The following is a 17,182-nucleotide window of genomic DNA, read 5'->3' on the forward strand; positions in this document are numbered from 1 at the left end:
CATGAATAGTGGCTCCAGAGTCCAAGTACCAACCACCTCTTCCAGCCACAATCCTTGGAGAGGTCTCTGAGATCATATCAATCTCTTCCATATGGAGATTCGCCACAAGATGTTGAATCCCCTCAACAAAGTTAGCAGCAGGGGATCCGGACTTTTTGTGCTTGCACTCACGAGCGTAATGTCCCGTCTCTCCGCAGACGTGGTTGGTACTTGGACTGGGTTTGATTGATGACCAAATTTCTTAAAACTCTTCTCTTATGGACCCAAGTTCCACTTTCTATTTGGACCTCCGACCCTTTCCTTACCTTTGCCTCCAGCCTGCACGCTGTTAGCATTCATCAAAGACTTGCCTCTTTTATCCCGATTACGTGCCCATTCCTCGATTCAAAGATGTTTTAACAAATCATCCAAAGAATAATGTTCGGTTTTGTGCATCATTCGTTTAGAAAAGTCTTTCCAAGATGGAGGCAATTCATTTATAACTGCCCCCACTAGAAAAATTTCAGGAATAACAATTGAAAGCATCTTCAGCTTGTTTACTAAAACTTGGAGCTCATGCACTCGCTTCAGAATCAATTTTTCATCAACCATTTGAAATCTAAACTATTGAGACACAAGATATTTGTTAGTGCCATTTTCTTGTGACTTATATTTGAATTCCAGTCCACAACTCTCTCGGGCATGTAATCAGAGATACAAATCATATAGACGATCTGACAAAGCATTTTTTATATGTCCGCAAGCAAGAGTTTTTTCTTCCTTACGGATCATTCTCAGTTTTTCTAAGTCAGCAATTTTTTGTCTATCAGGTTCATTCCCTGGTTCAGGGACTAGATTTTCGGGAATAGGTGAGAGGTCAGGGTCCAACACATAATAGAGTTTTACTACTATCAACATGAACTTGACTTTGTCCTCCCAACGGGTATAACTTGACCCATCAAACTTCTCGAGTTTCATCATATCTTGATTTAGGATTCACTAGTTTCCAGTGTCCATTACCTCTATAAAACCTTTAAGATTGTTGAAAAATTAATTGAGTTAGACGGATGAAACCGAAAAAGTTTTAACCTTTATAAAACTTTTAAATATTTAACCGAAAAAGTTAAAGTTTTAAGATCAAGGATGGTAAATTTTTGTGCCCAGAATCCACAACACCTCAAAATGTGCAAGTTCACACAGATTGGATCTATCCTCTGCGATAGATTCAATGAAAGAAAGGAGTAGAAGCAGAGTTGTTCACTTAGTGAACATAAATTAAATACAATGTATGAAAAATTTAAAACTAACCTGATTTATCTGTCGTTGAATCGTAATCTGCACGGTAAAACTTGTCCTTAAAGGTTTTATACGACTACTCTTTGTATGTTGTGAGCATGCTAGTCGCAAAGCCCCAGGATTTGATGCATCATACGTTTTCGTTTATCAACAATGATGAAAACAAAAATTAAATCAAGATAGATGCATAAATCGGTAGAGAGAAAGAACGGGTAGGAGCAGAAATCGCAGAGAGGAAACGATTATTTTCAAGTGGTTTTTAGGGTTGACTTCTACTCAGTATTTATACTAGGTGAAACCCTAAAAAACCCCACGATCTCATCCCTAATTTTCGGATGATCATGGGTAGTTGGAGGATTATCCTCCAACAATCTTTATCTCAAAGAAAATGTGGTCAACTTGGTTTAAAAAACCGATTTTTTGGAAACCACTTTCTATCTCTCTCGACGATATACCAAAAAGATACTCGGAGCTTGGGCCGAGGCTCCTTCTGCTCCAATACGGCGTACTAAGTGCAAAGTGAGCCTCCTCGCGCCACTTTCATGAATCTCACGCCTGCGCCCTCGGCCACAGCCACGGCCACACGCACACGTGTGCTTTGGGCCTTTCACTTAAGACCCTCACTATGAGTCTACCCATATGTTCAAAGCCTATTTGTAGAGGAAGCCTTATAAGCTTCTCTAGAGTTCCTTTATCTACCAATGTGGGATGGAAGACAAACTTCCAACCCACTAAAATTTCCCACAATAAGAATACCCATTAAATAAGGAAGTTTATAATTACCATAATTATCGGTTAAACAAATCGATAAGATAGCACTATCTTCGCGATTTAATTCACTTGTTGCGAATAAGACTATAACTTTTTGACGCTTTACCCTTCCGTCCTCTTGTAATTACTGAATCATATTAATTGCTTTTTTTTTTTGTTGATATGAATAGTCTCCTTTAATCATGACCATTGATCAATAAAATCATCGGATGAGGATAGTTTGTATGGTTTGTACAAATAACTTGGTTTGCAAAGTAAACCACCCTACACACACATATGTGTATATATAGGGAGGTTCAAGGGAAAACCTTACAAAATAAAAAGTTGAGAAACAACTTGGTAATCATTCATTTGAAAGGTATACACATGTGCATATAAGTAGTTGAAGTCGTTTCTTGGTTTTTTATGCACGTGTGCATGTTATGCACTTGTACATACATGACAAATTGCTTACAATTTCTTGTATGCACATGTGAATACCGTCCAGATAAACAATTACCATGGTGTTCCTCAGTTTTTTTTTGTGATTTTCTTTTGAACCTGATCCTATATATTTTGGGGTAATCATTTAAGAACTCCAAAATTTATGATATTCGTGAGAACTTTTACCTTAAGGGTTCGTTTCACATGATTTTTTTCTATCTAAACATATTATATAATATATTGATTAACATATATTCAGTTCACATGCAATATGTTTGTTTCATATGTATTCGGTTCACAATGTGAAATCTTTTACGTGTAGTTTTTGTTTCACAAACAAGTCAAAATGGTTCACGTTGTGAACCGAGTTAAATGACCAATCATTTTTTGCTATGGTTTAGTAACTACTCTCGAGTTTTTTTTCGGTACACTAGTCCAACACTATTGATTATTGTTATCTCTATCTGCATGACTGTTTGGCTGATTACTTGCTTCAACAATTCAACGGAGAATGACTTTAACCTTTAATTAACCTTATGTGTGTGCTATTGTTGTATGCTATTGCGGGTTATTTTTTCTACATATATTTCTATTGGTTATCTCTATTTTTTTTCGGTTGTCTGCTTAACTGTTTTTGTTTCTATTGTCTATTATTATTTGCTTATGTGTTTGTGTCACTACTTCTATTGGCTATTATTAATTATTGTTGCCTCTATAATTGATACCACACTTCTATTTTGCAGTTATTGTTGTTTGTTGTTTGACGATCCAACTATTGTTCTCATGAGTTATAATATGTTTCATGATTTTTTGATTGATTAATAAAATTTTCCTCTAAAATGATTTAGTCAATTCCCTTGTGTCTGCCATGTTCTCAATTCATTTATATCAAAATATTTTATTTTTAAAGAGCAATAGAAAAGGAAAAGGAAATCCAAATATTTTCGTAGTTGCTTGACCTTTTCATCTTTTATTGAAATTCCAATATAACCACGAGATTTCAATAAGGCGCTCAACCAACAATACCCGAGTTTACAGATCATGCCATATTTGTTATCTTTTAGTAGGTCAATAAATCATCTTTTATTCACATTCCCAATGATCCTCAGTTGTCTTGTAAACTCTTGGTAATCATGTCTTCTTCCCTATTAATCTCCCACTGACTCTTTCAATTACTTCAATTGAGTTTTCCTTTTTTATAAAACATATTTCTTGTTATTGACTAAGAAAATTTGTATCATTTAAAAAATACCAATCATAGTTGATGATCCAACTCATATCTATATTTTATGACTCAAAACAATCTTTATTTTTTCATGCATTGCTAACTGCTAATTACCTAATTTTGAGTCCGTAAATTGAATTCCTCTTTTATCTATAAAAAACAAGAATAATCTATCAAGTAATAACGAACGTGGCTTTTGACTCCAAAACTGATGACTCTAAAAAAAGTTTGTTTTAACATAAAAATTAAAAAACAGTGTTGAAAAACATTAACATGGAGTGAGATAGAAACCCAAATGATTTATATTGTTCCAAACTGTATGTCGGATGAGATATAAGGACTGGATACAACTCAAAAATCGGGTCGGAAATCACTTCTTGAATACAATAATTCGAGCCTATTAGCCTTGGTTTCACGAATTTCGTATTCGGATAATTCTTGAGATTATTCTCTCTCTCAAAGGTTGTGAAATCGAGACATATATACCCAGATTCTAGTTTTACATATTTAAATGAGAGATCGATGGTTATTTCCGGTTTAACGGTTATAATTGTTGACGGATAAGATTGAAGGGAAGTTACAATCGGATCTAAGTTATGGAATATGCATATGAGTGTAGTCACTTAACACACGTTCAATGATGGGCAGGTTCAATATTAGGTGGTAGGTTATTTTTCACACCCTTAGACTTATAAAAGGAACCACAAAGCAAGTATATAATATGGTCCAATGTCGTCTTTTCCAAGTAATAAAGTGGTAAAAGCCGAATATCATTCACAGAGATTGTAACAAAGACTTAATAAGAGTCCAATGAAATAGATGATTTCAGATGATGAAATTGAAGACTTTAGTTTGATTCTGAGTTAACAATGATAAAATAACATAATATAAAGGGGTAGCATAAGTGTAAGACTTGTGGTGAAATGTAAACGTAAATTCCAGCAGACAATGCTGTAGGAATGCTACAACATGCAGTAAGCCATAAGTAGTTCCACCATCTATTTTGAAGGTATTCCTCTCGTATTTCACTATTGTACTATATTATAGCTTTCAACCTATATCTCTATGTAGTATCCGGACTAGGGATAGTGACAAAATGATGTCTTCAAAATATATGTATAAACAAATTTCTTTGTTAAAAAAACTCTTTCGAGTCGATTCCCATATCATTCGTGTTGGCGTGTGTTCTAGATAGTTCATCTCTAAATCTACCATACTTTGATACTTTTAGAGGACGACCAACCTGTCGGGAGTTAATTTGAAAGACATAAATGACAAGTCTCCTTGTCGGTAACTTTTTCAAGTTTACCTCTTATATCATTCAAGTTGACATGCATTCAATGGCTTATCTCTAAGACCATGACATTTTAACACTTTCAAAGTGATCAACTCGTCAAGAAGTGTACTTGGTTTTATAAAAACTTGAATGAAATAGTGGAACACTGTTATTGCGAAACAACGTCCACTTTTCTTCGGTTTAACATTTCACCCTTTGTCTTACACCCAAGCTAATGGAATTAGCTACTCATTACAAAAATTAAATGACAAGAAAAACTAACTTGCATAAACAAAAGAACTACAAATCTGATTCTTCAGTGTTTTTGGGATGATTTAAAAAGAAAAACCAAGGGCCCTATTTATACAAAAAGCTTAAACAATAAGACAAAAACCTTGGAAACTACCATGCTCCTAAAAAGAAGACAAAAGCAAAAAAGGAGTATCACATCATGAGCAAAAACAAAAATAACCTTCAAAATCCCTTCTCCAGCTATAGTGGTCTTTAACCAACAGATCAGCAAAAATTTGTCTTCATTTTAAATCGACAGTTGAATCATTAAGCACTTTCCAAAAGGTCGCCTCATAACAGTTCAATGCTGCTGGAATGCTGCATCATAGAACATTATGCTTTCAAATTAAGATTTTTTCTAATCTAATGGTGCAAAGACAAGTTAATCACTTAATTTAGATCCAAGTATGAATAAATGGAAAATAATGTAATAAAAAATACTAAAGATTGAGATAAAAGAAAACAAACTACTTAATAAGTAAAGAAATGAATGCTTTATGCATTGAATAATCAATGCATATCATTAGGCTCATTAAACGATAAGCTAAAACTGACGTTCAGTGATAACTGAAGACCTTCAGCAACATCGGAAGACAAAATCAGCAACAGCTAAAGCCTAATCAACGACAACCAAATACTCACATTCCACGATGGCTGAGTGAAAGCTGGATAGACACAACTTGGTGAAATTTCTAAGTAACTGAAATTGTTTCTTGGACCACTGCCATGGCACTCTCAGTCCCTTGGAACCCCACTAGGGACGCTACCCTAGGACACTGCAAGGGGGAGCAGCCCTCCTGACCCATGCTTGATGGCGATCTAAGGTGATAGGGGTAACTTTTGTAAGTGTGCACTCCATGCCTCCTAACTTACGTATGTCATCGCCTTATTCGATCTTGAGTAAATTACAATTATACCAAAATGCTTGATAACACTAAAATCACCAACATATACAAAATGTTACTCTAAACAGTTATTATTGTCACCTAGCTAAATGATTATATATGTATAACATGATGGTTTTGATGTATAACATATTAACAATCTTATATATTGAAAAAGATATTGCTAGATAATATTGATTTATAAACTATTATTGATTGAGTTTGCATTTAAGAACATTCTGAAATATTGTTTTATATGAATTATTAACATTTCTTGTATTCAATTTTATTTTAGGTGATAGAAACCGTTTATTAAAGATTTTCTTAAACTTGTCAGAACGTCACTTTTTACATATGCCTCGAGTTCATAAAATATCATGAATGACCCGGTCACTAATTCCATTTAAATATCACATCTGAAAGAAAGAATTACACCCTCTCTCATGGCTAGTTGTAGTGTACTAGCTGCCAAGTAACGGAGACAAGAACGTGGGGGCACGAAGATAAGGTGGTGTTGCACGGAATTAAACATAAACAAAGCTTTAGGAATCTAGACACGAGTGGCTTTCTTTGTTCAAAACTTTAACCTAATCATCAGTTACATTTCATATAATTCAACGACCCATAAGTAGACATGGAGTTTTAATTCCGAAAATTGATGTTATTTTGAATATGATTGAACTTTAAACAAAATGAAACAATTATGGACCCAAGAACCAAACGTGTATGGTGTTTATAGCAAGTCTTTTCAAACAAACATGGCAAGATTGGTGGTTCCAAAATGGAGAAAATTGTGGAATATTTGAGATGGGGTATGGTAGGGTTTGAGGTACCCGTGACTATGGGAGGAGAGGAAGATTAGGGTTCTGCCCTTAATATTCTTTTGCAGCCCACACTTGTTGTTTTCCATTAAAAAGACTATAAAGGACATATTTTCATTCTAGGATGTCTTGCTTTGTCTCAACTTCTTGGTCCTTTTCCAAATATGGTTCTCTATAGAGGGCTTGTTTATAAATATGGGTTTTGAAATTACTATTATTTCATAATGCAGAAATAAATCATGCTACAAGGGTACTAAAGTAATTAAATAATGAATTTTTAGTTTGCATTGTATATCCAAAATTAAGATGGCTGGTTATCAAGAAATAAAACTGCTTCGAGTATCCGGCTTTGTATAACTGTTGCCTGCTTTGCAGTGGAACCATGGCAATTAGGATCTCAAGGCTTCTCAAGCCTACGAGTGCCGATCTTCGTTGTGTTCCGTTTTTTCAGATGCTTTTTTCCGTTAAAGAGAACTACAAGAACGATCTAGAGCCCAGGAAGCTGTAAAGGTACTGGATTTACATTATACAAAACAGAAGCACCTGAAGTGCTAAACGAACATAAAATATTTTTCAGGATAAAACGATACGAGTTTCTATGGTCCAACAATCATTTTTAACCTATAGCGAATGCTTAGATCACGAAAGTCCTTTATTTTCGATGTTAGTGCTAGCTTCCGGTAAGGTTCCAATGAGTGTTGTATGTAATCAAAATATATATGCATATGGTGTATTTGAGTTTGTTACAAATTAATTCCGATTATTTTTGTTCTATAATATATGACACATTCAATCTTGATTTTCTAAATTTTTTAGGGTTACGATAATAAGATTCTGATAAGTAAAAGATAATTGTAAGATACTAGATTTTGAGGATAAATGTAGAAATATCTAATTACTTTGTTATTACAATCAATTATATGATTCCAATTTTTAATTTGAACGTAATAATCACTTTTGTATTGCACATCCGAACTCCCCATATTAATGCAGCTCGATATCGATCTCGTCTTCCGGTTATTGGCTCGTGTGCTATGATGATATAGCATATAAGCAAGTGTATTAAGTTATACTTCAATGCATGATTTATCATGATAACCAATATATACATACATATATATATATATATATATATTATGTTAAACTTACGTCCATGTATATCTTCCAAGAATAATTTATCATCAAGAACACATATATAAACTTGGGTATGATTATGATAGCAATAAATTGGCAAGTAAGGAACTATTATAGATACATGTTATGAGAGAAAGAAGAAATAAAGAAAGGCAAGGCAGGCAAAGCAAAGCAAAGCAAAGCAAAAGAAAAGGAAGCCATTTTACTAGTAGATTGTTTGATCATGATAATAATTGGTTTTATGGGCACTCCCAAGATGTGGGTCACATAAGTTGGCAAGATTATAAGATCCACAAGACTATGGATATCCCCCCACCTACCCATATCATCATCTGAATCACAACCTACAGGATTTGGATGATATGAGCATGACGCCTATGATGATGATGCATTCCATTTTTTCTATATAGTCAATGTACAACCCTTGATGCACCTAGTACTAGTACTATCAACCAAACTGATCTTCATGTCATTAATTCAAATACTTCTGATCATGACCCACATTACATATATGATTATACTACGTATCTAAACAATCTTATATTGGATAACATTAATTCTCACTAATAGGAAAGAGAAATGACGACAATATATGCATAATGTATTATGTATAAGTGAGCTAGCGAGAAGGGATGATATGTAGTCCATCCAATAAATTTCTTGATGGCCCACGTTATCAATTGCACACATTCGAACATTGGATGGTTTATATATTCCCATAAAGAGAACAGCATCGTACAACTCTTGATGCATAGACTACAACTCTTAATACAGAAACTATATATACATGTTCATATATATATATATATATATAGAGAGAGAGAGAGAGAGAGAGAGAGAGAGAGAGATCTACGGATATACAGATAGAAAAGTAGGGTGCCAACAGATCCCGTGGCTTGTTTAGTATCCAACGTTCCGTTTTAACACTGCAACAAGAGAGCCGCCTAAAGCAAACAGCAACCTTCTAACTCAAAACTCATCCCCCCCTCTCTCTCTCTCTCATAGTGGTAGTGATCACAATACTTCTATCTCACGTCAGTACATCTCTCTCTCACTTTCTCTCTCTCTCTCTCTCTCTAACACTGTATATATATAATGCCCACATCCAAAACCTTCCATTACTCCATTTTCCAACCCCACATCATACACAAGTTCAACTCCTTAATCCTATTTTTGTTGATTTTAGAAAGAAACCATCGACTTAATTATCCACTTATCGTTTGTTCTTCGTTTTTGTTAACATGGGTGACAACAACAATGTCAATCTCCCACCTGGTTTTCGATTCTGTCCTACAGACGAAGAACTCGTTGTCCACTTCCTTCAACGCAAGGCCTCTCTCTTACCTTATCACCCTGATATCATCCCTGATCTTGATCTCTACCCTTATGATCCTTGGGACTTGGATGGTACTTTTCGTTTCTCATTTCTGTAATCCTTATTCTACCATGCAGTATATATATATATATATATATATATTGTGTATACGCACGTATGAGGTGTACATACACATAATCAAAAAAGAATTTATATGCATGGTTTTGCTTGGCTTGCAGGTAAAGCCATGGTGGAAGGCAAAAAGTGGTACTATTACAGCAGAAGGACACAAAATCGAATAACAGTGAATGGGTATTGGAAAGCATGGGGTTGTGATGAACAAATTATGAGTTCAAGTAGTAGCAAACGAGTTGGTGTCAAGAAATATTATGTGTTTCATATTGGTGAAGCTCCTGAAGGTGTCAAAACGAATTGGATAATGCAGGAATTTAGGCTTTCTGATGGTGCTGCTTCATCTAGTAGTAGTGGCAGCACTGGTAGATCGAAAAGAAGAAGCCACTCCAAAATAGTAAGTCATCTACATTTTTTGGATAATTAGTGAACGATATTTTACATTTTTTTTAATATTTTAAATACTTTTTAAATGTTTTTAATTAGTAGTGGTAATTAATCAACTTATATTCGAATAATTAAACATTTGTTTAAAATAACGATATTTATTTATTTATTTTTATATTTACATTTTCAAACATTTGAATAATTATGTAGGGATTTAGTAAGTGGTTAATTAATTGATATATATTTGACGATATGTTTCGTTAATTTTTCTTCCTCTTGTTGTTTAAACGTTTTAATTTCGGATTTTCAGGATTTTAGCAAGTGGGTAATATGCCGAGTGGTTGAGCATAGTTGTGACAATGACAACGATGATGATGATGGCGGGACAGAGCTTTCATGTTTAGATGAAGTTTTTTTGTCACTAGACGATTTCGACGATATTAGTTTTCCTAATTAAGGAAACAAAAGATATTAATCAAGGGACCGCAACAAGCTAGAGGACCTAATATATGTTACTTGATGTCAATTTTCCTTCTTGTATTTATCCAGAAAAATACTTCTTTGTATTATCAAGAAATGACTTGTGGTAGTGAGAATATGAAGTTAAAATACAAACTTAATCTCCAATTGTATTTATTTTTAATCATATATATATATATATATGTATATATATATATATATGTATATGAATGCATGTATATATATACTTATTTATAAATTCAACACATTTCCCCATGCAAAGAAACCTATCAAATCCCATAGAAATTGATGGGTTTTGTGGCCACCATTAATTGCTTGTACTTATACTTGATGGTACATGATAATCTTGATAATGCATGTTATATCATCTTGTGTTTAATGAAACTGAATAAATAAAATGTTGAATAATTAAAAACTTTAAATGATTAAAACATGTTGGAACCATTAAAATTCATTATGAATGAACAATAAACAATGTTCATGAAAAGATGTTTGAATGAAAAATTCTGAACCATTCATGTACATGTGGTTTATTTAGAAACAGAAACATGGGCCTCCCATATCAAGTTATAGCTATTTTATTGTTGAATGCAATCACGAAGGATACATTCACATATATATATATATATATATGTGTATATATATAGCAATCACGAAGGATACATACATTCATATATATATATATATATATATATATGAATATTAGTTAAAGGTTGTGTTCATAGAATACGATTATTTGAATCTTCAAAATAGTTTTTAATTAGTTTTTTGGTTTATGTGAACATCTCACGTAGGGGGATCATTAGGAAGCAAAGTGGGGTCTTTAGTTTGGTGTCAATAATTACGTAACATGCACTAATAGACAAAGAGAGTTTTCATTTACTAAAATTTTCAAAGGTCATTTTTCGTCGATGATATATGACTTGTCGGATTATTGATAAACCAAAATTGTGCAAAGATTATCCGAGGACAAGAAAATCCATCAATGATGTAAAACTATAACGATGGAGCATTGATGACAGGTAAAAAACTATAAAATTAAAAAAAGAAAATTGGTAGTGTCCATCGACAATTATAGATTAAACACGGACGGATGATAAATGATAAACTTTTACTTCTTATATTGAATATTTGGATATCCGTCAGTAATTCTTTAGATTGCCAATGTTGTTGTCCGTCTGTAATTAGACATGCTTTGAATTGTATTGACACTCTCCTACCTTCTACAAAGCAAGCATTTTTAGATGTCATGTTACAGGGTATTTTTTGTAATTGTCTTTGAAATAAATTTTAAACTTTAAGTGCATGTTAAGTGGTTTAATAGTGTAATTCAGAGAGGTCGAGCCACAAGGTGCACTGTAAACAACCTTAAAGTCTGAATACAACCAAAGATGGGACAAATTGACATATGTGGACCTACGATATGGGTTGGAACATGTTTTATCGTAGAGTTCGGATGGGATGTCAACATCACTGCACAACACTCGACTCATGCAATGTTTTAGACACATGCCACACCATATTTGACAAGTTTGTTGCCACTACCAAAGAACACAAGTTATCACCGACAGACAAATCCGTCGATGCATCCTGTTACTAACAACATTCAAATGGAAATAATCCATCAGTAAGAGATTTTCAGAAAGTGTACCGACAATTTTGAATAACGTAATATAAAACTTACCGATGGAAAACCCGCCAGCAATATGTCTCAAAAATGATTTTAAACTTACAAAAATGAAATCTTAACTCATACTTTAGTTACAGATCATCTGTCGGCAGTTTACAAACCACCTCTTACTGATGAATTATTATTGACGGATTACATACAATAATGTTAAGTTTGTCGGTATAATTGACTTTAAAAATCCATTGGCGAAACCAACACCATGGTTTTGTAATGTTGTGTAATCCGTTGGTCATTTGTTTTTGTTTTTTTTAATATCTATAACTTTTGTATTCAAAAAATCTAATGTGAAAATTCCCAAATTGCATCCACTAAAATAATTAAATGTAATAAAAGTTATTTAATGTATATAAACTATTAATCTAATGTCGTTATGGGGAAGGGAAGGGTCGGGAGTGGGAGCTGGAAAGTGTTGAAGCATCAGCTATTCTATAACCCTTTATAACCCTGACATTTTCTCGCATTTCTTTTTGCTCAACTTTTTTAGGCTTGCAACTCTTCTGCAAATCTGTTTTGGCTCCTACTTTTCTTTCAACTCTTCTTGTTTTGGTGTGCGTCCTTATTGCCTTGACACAACTCTTCTATTCTTTGAAGATTTTTTTTTCAATTGTTGTACAAATATTAATAGAGATTTGATCTCTAGATTGTTGATCTTGATTGTTTAGTTCATTGTTATCTGACTAAAACTAGGTTTAACATAATCGCACTTGCATTTTGCTTCGGATTCGCTTCTATTTGGGATGGTAGCCTTCCTTATGACTCCAATCTACTCACCAATGTTGCAAGTTGTCATTTGAGTTCCCAAATTCTAAATGCTCGCATTTGTCTTTTGCTGAAACTAGAGGGTATTAGTGGCTAAAGATTTGACGATGTCTTCAAAAGGCATTTTGATTTGGATTAAAGGGACCCCTTTGTTGAAATTTTTGGTGTGGTTGCCATGGTAGAAACTGTAGAAATTGTTGAGGTGTTGTTTGGTTGTGATAATTATTGAAATACCTTCGTTGTTGTGGTGTAACATCCAAATTTTACATTTGCATATAACCACATATTTCATATATCATGAAATAACAAATTTACACATTTGGTTTCAATATATACAAAGGCTACATTACATAAGTAGCTACCAAATGTTTCCATAAATACTCAATACGAGACTTGTATACATAACAAGTATTCATATACAAATAACAACACATCTTCCAAAAGCCACGTATGTAAAGCAATCATGAATCCTTCTATAATTTTTCCTCTCCCTTTTTTTCTGGTTGTGTCTGACCTGTAATGCACATTTTAAAACGCAAAAATGAGGGTTAGACCATGAGGTCTAGTGAGAAATCCTCTTTTGATTGCTATTACATGGTGAAAATCACCAAAACACCTTTATAAACCCATATTTGTATAAATAACAAATAAACAGTGTTTTATTAGGACAAACCTCTTTTGTTGCATCAAAAAGATGCGATAAACCCCACTTATTGCATCAACTAACCAAATAACACATCTATCGCATCACACATAATCTTGTCGCATCATATTGATAAAACCACAATTTTCTTGCATCACAAGGATGAGACAATCTCATTTCCTCGCATTACCCAAATGCGATAACCTATTTCATCGCATCCAACACATGCAATAAATAGCTCTTGTCGCATCAATAAGATGCGATAAACCAACTTGTCGCATCTAAACACCCTTCTCGCATAACAAGGATGGGATAAAATCATCTCATTCCATTATAACCATGCGATAAACCACACTTATGGCATTATAAGCATGCGATAAACACTTTCATGATCAAATTCCCATTTTAACATACAGTTGATTATGTCACCCTTATCTCATAATACACCTCTCCTAATTATGTCACTCTTATCCCATAATGCATCTCTCAAGATTATGTTACCCTTATATCCAAAAATACGTCTCTCCTGATTATGCCATCCTTATCCAAAATACACATCTCCTGATTATGTCACTCTTATTTCAACCAGTTGATATTAACATTACAAAACACAAAATTATGCTAAAATAACATATAAGCAGTTTCAAATCTTCCCACTTATAGAACCATACAGTTCTATTTTTAACACTATCAAATGAAAATTTTAAAATAAAACTCACCTTATATATAATCACAACGAAATGAGGATGATAAATAGCAAATTCAGATTAAGAATCACAAAATCAACTTCTTTGTTCTTCCTTTCGGTTTCTGCTTTCACGGACTCAAAGGACACACAAAGAAGCTTCTTATTTCTCTCTTTTCAAAATCCCAGGGGATAAACCAAATATCTCAAATAATTACTCATATAAAAGATGAGGCGGTGGAGAGTTAAAAAAAATAATTTAAGCATATTATCAAAACAACCCCTCAACTTTCCACCATTATTCAAAAACAACCCCAAACTTAATAACCGATAACCCGTTTATAACATGTGGCTAGACTTGAAAACCCCTTATAGCATTTACATCTTCAACAATCACAAATACATCTTCTTGAAGTTGAGTACATACATCACTTAAATGGCCTACTCCCTTGGATATTCTGGAAGCTTTCACATCCTCTTCACCTACTACAAGTTGCTTGACAAGATTGGTAAGATCAAATATCCTACATCCAATACTAGATGCATTTACCTCATAAGCTCTTTGCGGCTCTGGTTTCATATCACTTAGAACACTGAAGTGTTGAGGATTCTTAGCCATAGTAGTAATCAAGGATCTTACCGATGTGGGAGTCTTATTGAAGGTAACACTGTCACTTGCGATATATACCATCTTCCTCTCCATCGAGAAAAGACCCTGATAAAAATATTGTAAGAGTTACTACTTTGAGCCTCCATGTTGTAGACATTAGTTTAGAGATGTTTGGATCTCTCCCAATACTCATAGAGAGTTTATACAGCTCTTTGATTTATACCACATATATCTCTATTTAGGCTAGTGGATCGAGAGGCAGGAAACAATTTATCAAGGAAAAGACATGCCATCTCATTCCATGTTGCTACCGAATCAGGTGGTAGTGAGTAGAGCCAATCAGTAGTCTAGTTCTTTAAAGTGATCGGATTGCCTTTAACTTTATAAGAACCTCCTAAACCCTGTAGGTTTTCATACTTAAAGAGAAAGCATGCAACTCTTTCAAATGTTTGTTTGGATCCTCATTCTCTAACTCGTGATAATTAGGTAAGAGATGAACGAAGCTAGTTTTCAAAACAAAATTAGCATCACCCGCCAGATACTTATGCATATAGGAACTTGGGCGATATCTTGAGTCACCATTTATTGCAGTGTTCGTTCTTCATCCATGTCTTATGGCCTTTGTTCTTCCTCTTCTTCGTATAATTAAGCTTTGTCCACAGATTTTGGTCTTGATTTCTCCACATCACTCTTGGATTCTGATGGTAAATCAATGTTTTTTTAGATACTGAAAACCAATGAAATAGATGAGTTGTCTTGTTGTTTCTGAAGTCTATCTAGTTTTCTTAGCTTCCGTGCATTTCTCTCATTCTCATGATTAATAGGGGGTACCTATATGTATAGCTCTAGGCATATTCTGTTAGAACACCAAATCCCTGATATCGACGCAAAACTTTTGTCGGATGCGGAGTCCATGAAATAATTATTCCAACTATCACCAGATTATAATCGAAATTTTAGTAGTGGTAAGTTGAAATCGGAACCACAGAGGCTCGGTTTTAACTTTCAAAACTTTCAACGCTAGATAACAAACACACAAGTTGCTACTAAAAGTAAACACGATGGAGTTTGATTTTTTATTTTCAAATATAAAGAGGTTTCGACATTTGGAATACGTAAGTGGTATTGATTTATGAGTTAGAGATCATTGATGATATAGATGCAGGCAAATAAAGTATATGGTTAAAATTAATTATAATTCTTAACAAGCACTAAGGGTCAATTCCAACATGAATGATATTTACAAGAAACGAGCTCTTCTGGCAAAACTTAGCAATAAAGTGATTTAAAATAAGCTCTTGAAAACCTAATTAAAGCTAGCATTAAGTTCTAGCAAAACCCTGAAAAAGTTTACACAAAAACTCAGATTAACCCCCTTTTACAGTCTACCCAATTTCATAACATGAACAAGATATTTCTGACGTAAACTTTTAGTTTTGTTTGTTACTAACAATGATTCTTAAACAATTACGGATTTAAGAATAAATGAAATCAATTATGAAAAGTTCCATACAATTGATCAAGTTGCATAAAACTAAGACAAATTATAATCAAAAGAGCATAGAAATTGCATAAATAACCAACATTTATCTTATATCATCTCAAACAACCAGGAGTTTCAAAAATCACAAATGATAAACCTCCAAGCGTCAAAATCAAAAAAATTCAACCACACATGGTTGATTCTAAACTAAAAGTGATAAATTTAAAGCATTACCTAATTACAAGAATCAAAGATGTAACTCCAAAATTGAAGTTCCAAAAAATTGCTCCTTGCCAAAAGTTCTTAGTTCTTTATGTTCTCCAATACTTCACACGTTCCAGAGATATGCCTCCAAATGATTTTGACTCAACCTTTATGAAGAGGCTGAAAACCAAAATAGGAACACAGGGGGTCTAGTCGTGGCAGTGTCACGGCTAATGTCACGTGCGTACTTGGACGGTGATTGAAATAGTAGCTTATGTGAGTAAGCCTACGACTTTGGTCCCGCAGGGATACACGAGAAACAAACAAAATGTTACGCGACCTATAGTGTGACCTAGGTCACGGGCTCCACTATTTTGTCTGTTTTCTTCTTTTTTTCAGCCCTGAACAAAATCGAAAATAAGCATAAGGGTAGTTCCATCATTTTAGGATCTATTGAACCATAAAATAAAGTATCTCGAGGGTGTTCTTGATTTAAAATATGAAGATAAAAACTTTTTGTTGGGAACTTGTCATTTTGAATACCTACTTCCAAATTTACGTTTTTGTAATTTTATATTTAAGTGTTTGAATTCACTAGATGTTAAGCCTCACACATCTTCTTGTCAACATGAATAACAGGTCTAGTAATGGCGGGCCTAGAGGTCAGTGAGTTTGGCTTGTGTGTCGTTTGATT

At 33.8% G+C, this 17,182-nt stretch overlaps 1 protein-coding gene across 1 annotated transcript; it reads left to right on the forward strand.

Moving 5' to 3' along the window:
- Positions 1-9,046: 9,046 nt before the first annotated feature.
- Positions 9,047-10,507, forward strand: LOC112517309 (NAC domain-containing protein 104-like). Its single transcript, XM_025124703.1, has 3 exons — positions 9,047-9,507; positions 9,655-9,944; positions 10,245-10,507. Exons 1-3 carry the CDS (start codon positions 9,342-9,344, stop codon positions 10,389-10,391), a joined length of 603 nt encoding a protein of 200 aa, XP_024980471.1. The 5' UTR covers positions 9,047-9,341; the 3' UTR covers positions 10,392-10,507.
- Positions 10,508-17,182: the final 6,675 nt, after the last annotated feature.

The sequence above is a fragment of the Cynara cardunculus genome, assembly GCF_001531365.2.
Source record: "Cynara cardunculus var. scolymus isolate 2C chromosome LG 8, CcrdV1, whole genome shotgun sequence".
Classification (NCBI taxonomy): Eukaryota; Viridiplantae; Streptophyta; class Magnoliopsida; order Asterales; family Asteraceae; genus Cynara; species Cynara cardunculus.

Bases quoted from the DNA above. Each gene is read 5' to 3' on its own strand.
- LOC112517309 (XM_025124703.1), top strand. From the start codon at position 9,342: ATGGGTGACAACAACAATGTCAATCTCCCACCTGGTTTTCGATTCTGT. The intron at 9,508-9,654 runs GTACTTTTCGTT...CTTGGCTTGCAG, and splicing joins TGATCCTTGGGACTTGGATG to GTAAAGCCATGGTGGAAGGC. The intron at 9,945-10,244 runs GTAAGTCATCTA...TCGGATTTTCAG, and splicing joins GAAGAAGCCACTCCAAAATA to GATTTTAGCAAGTGGGTAAT.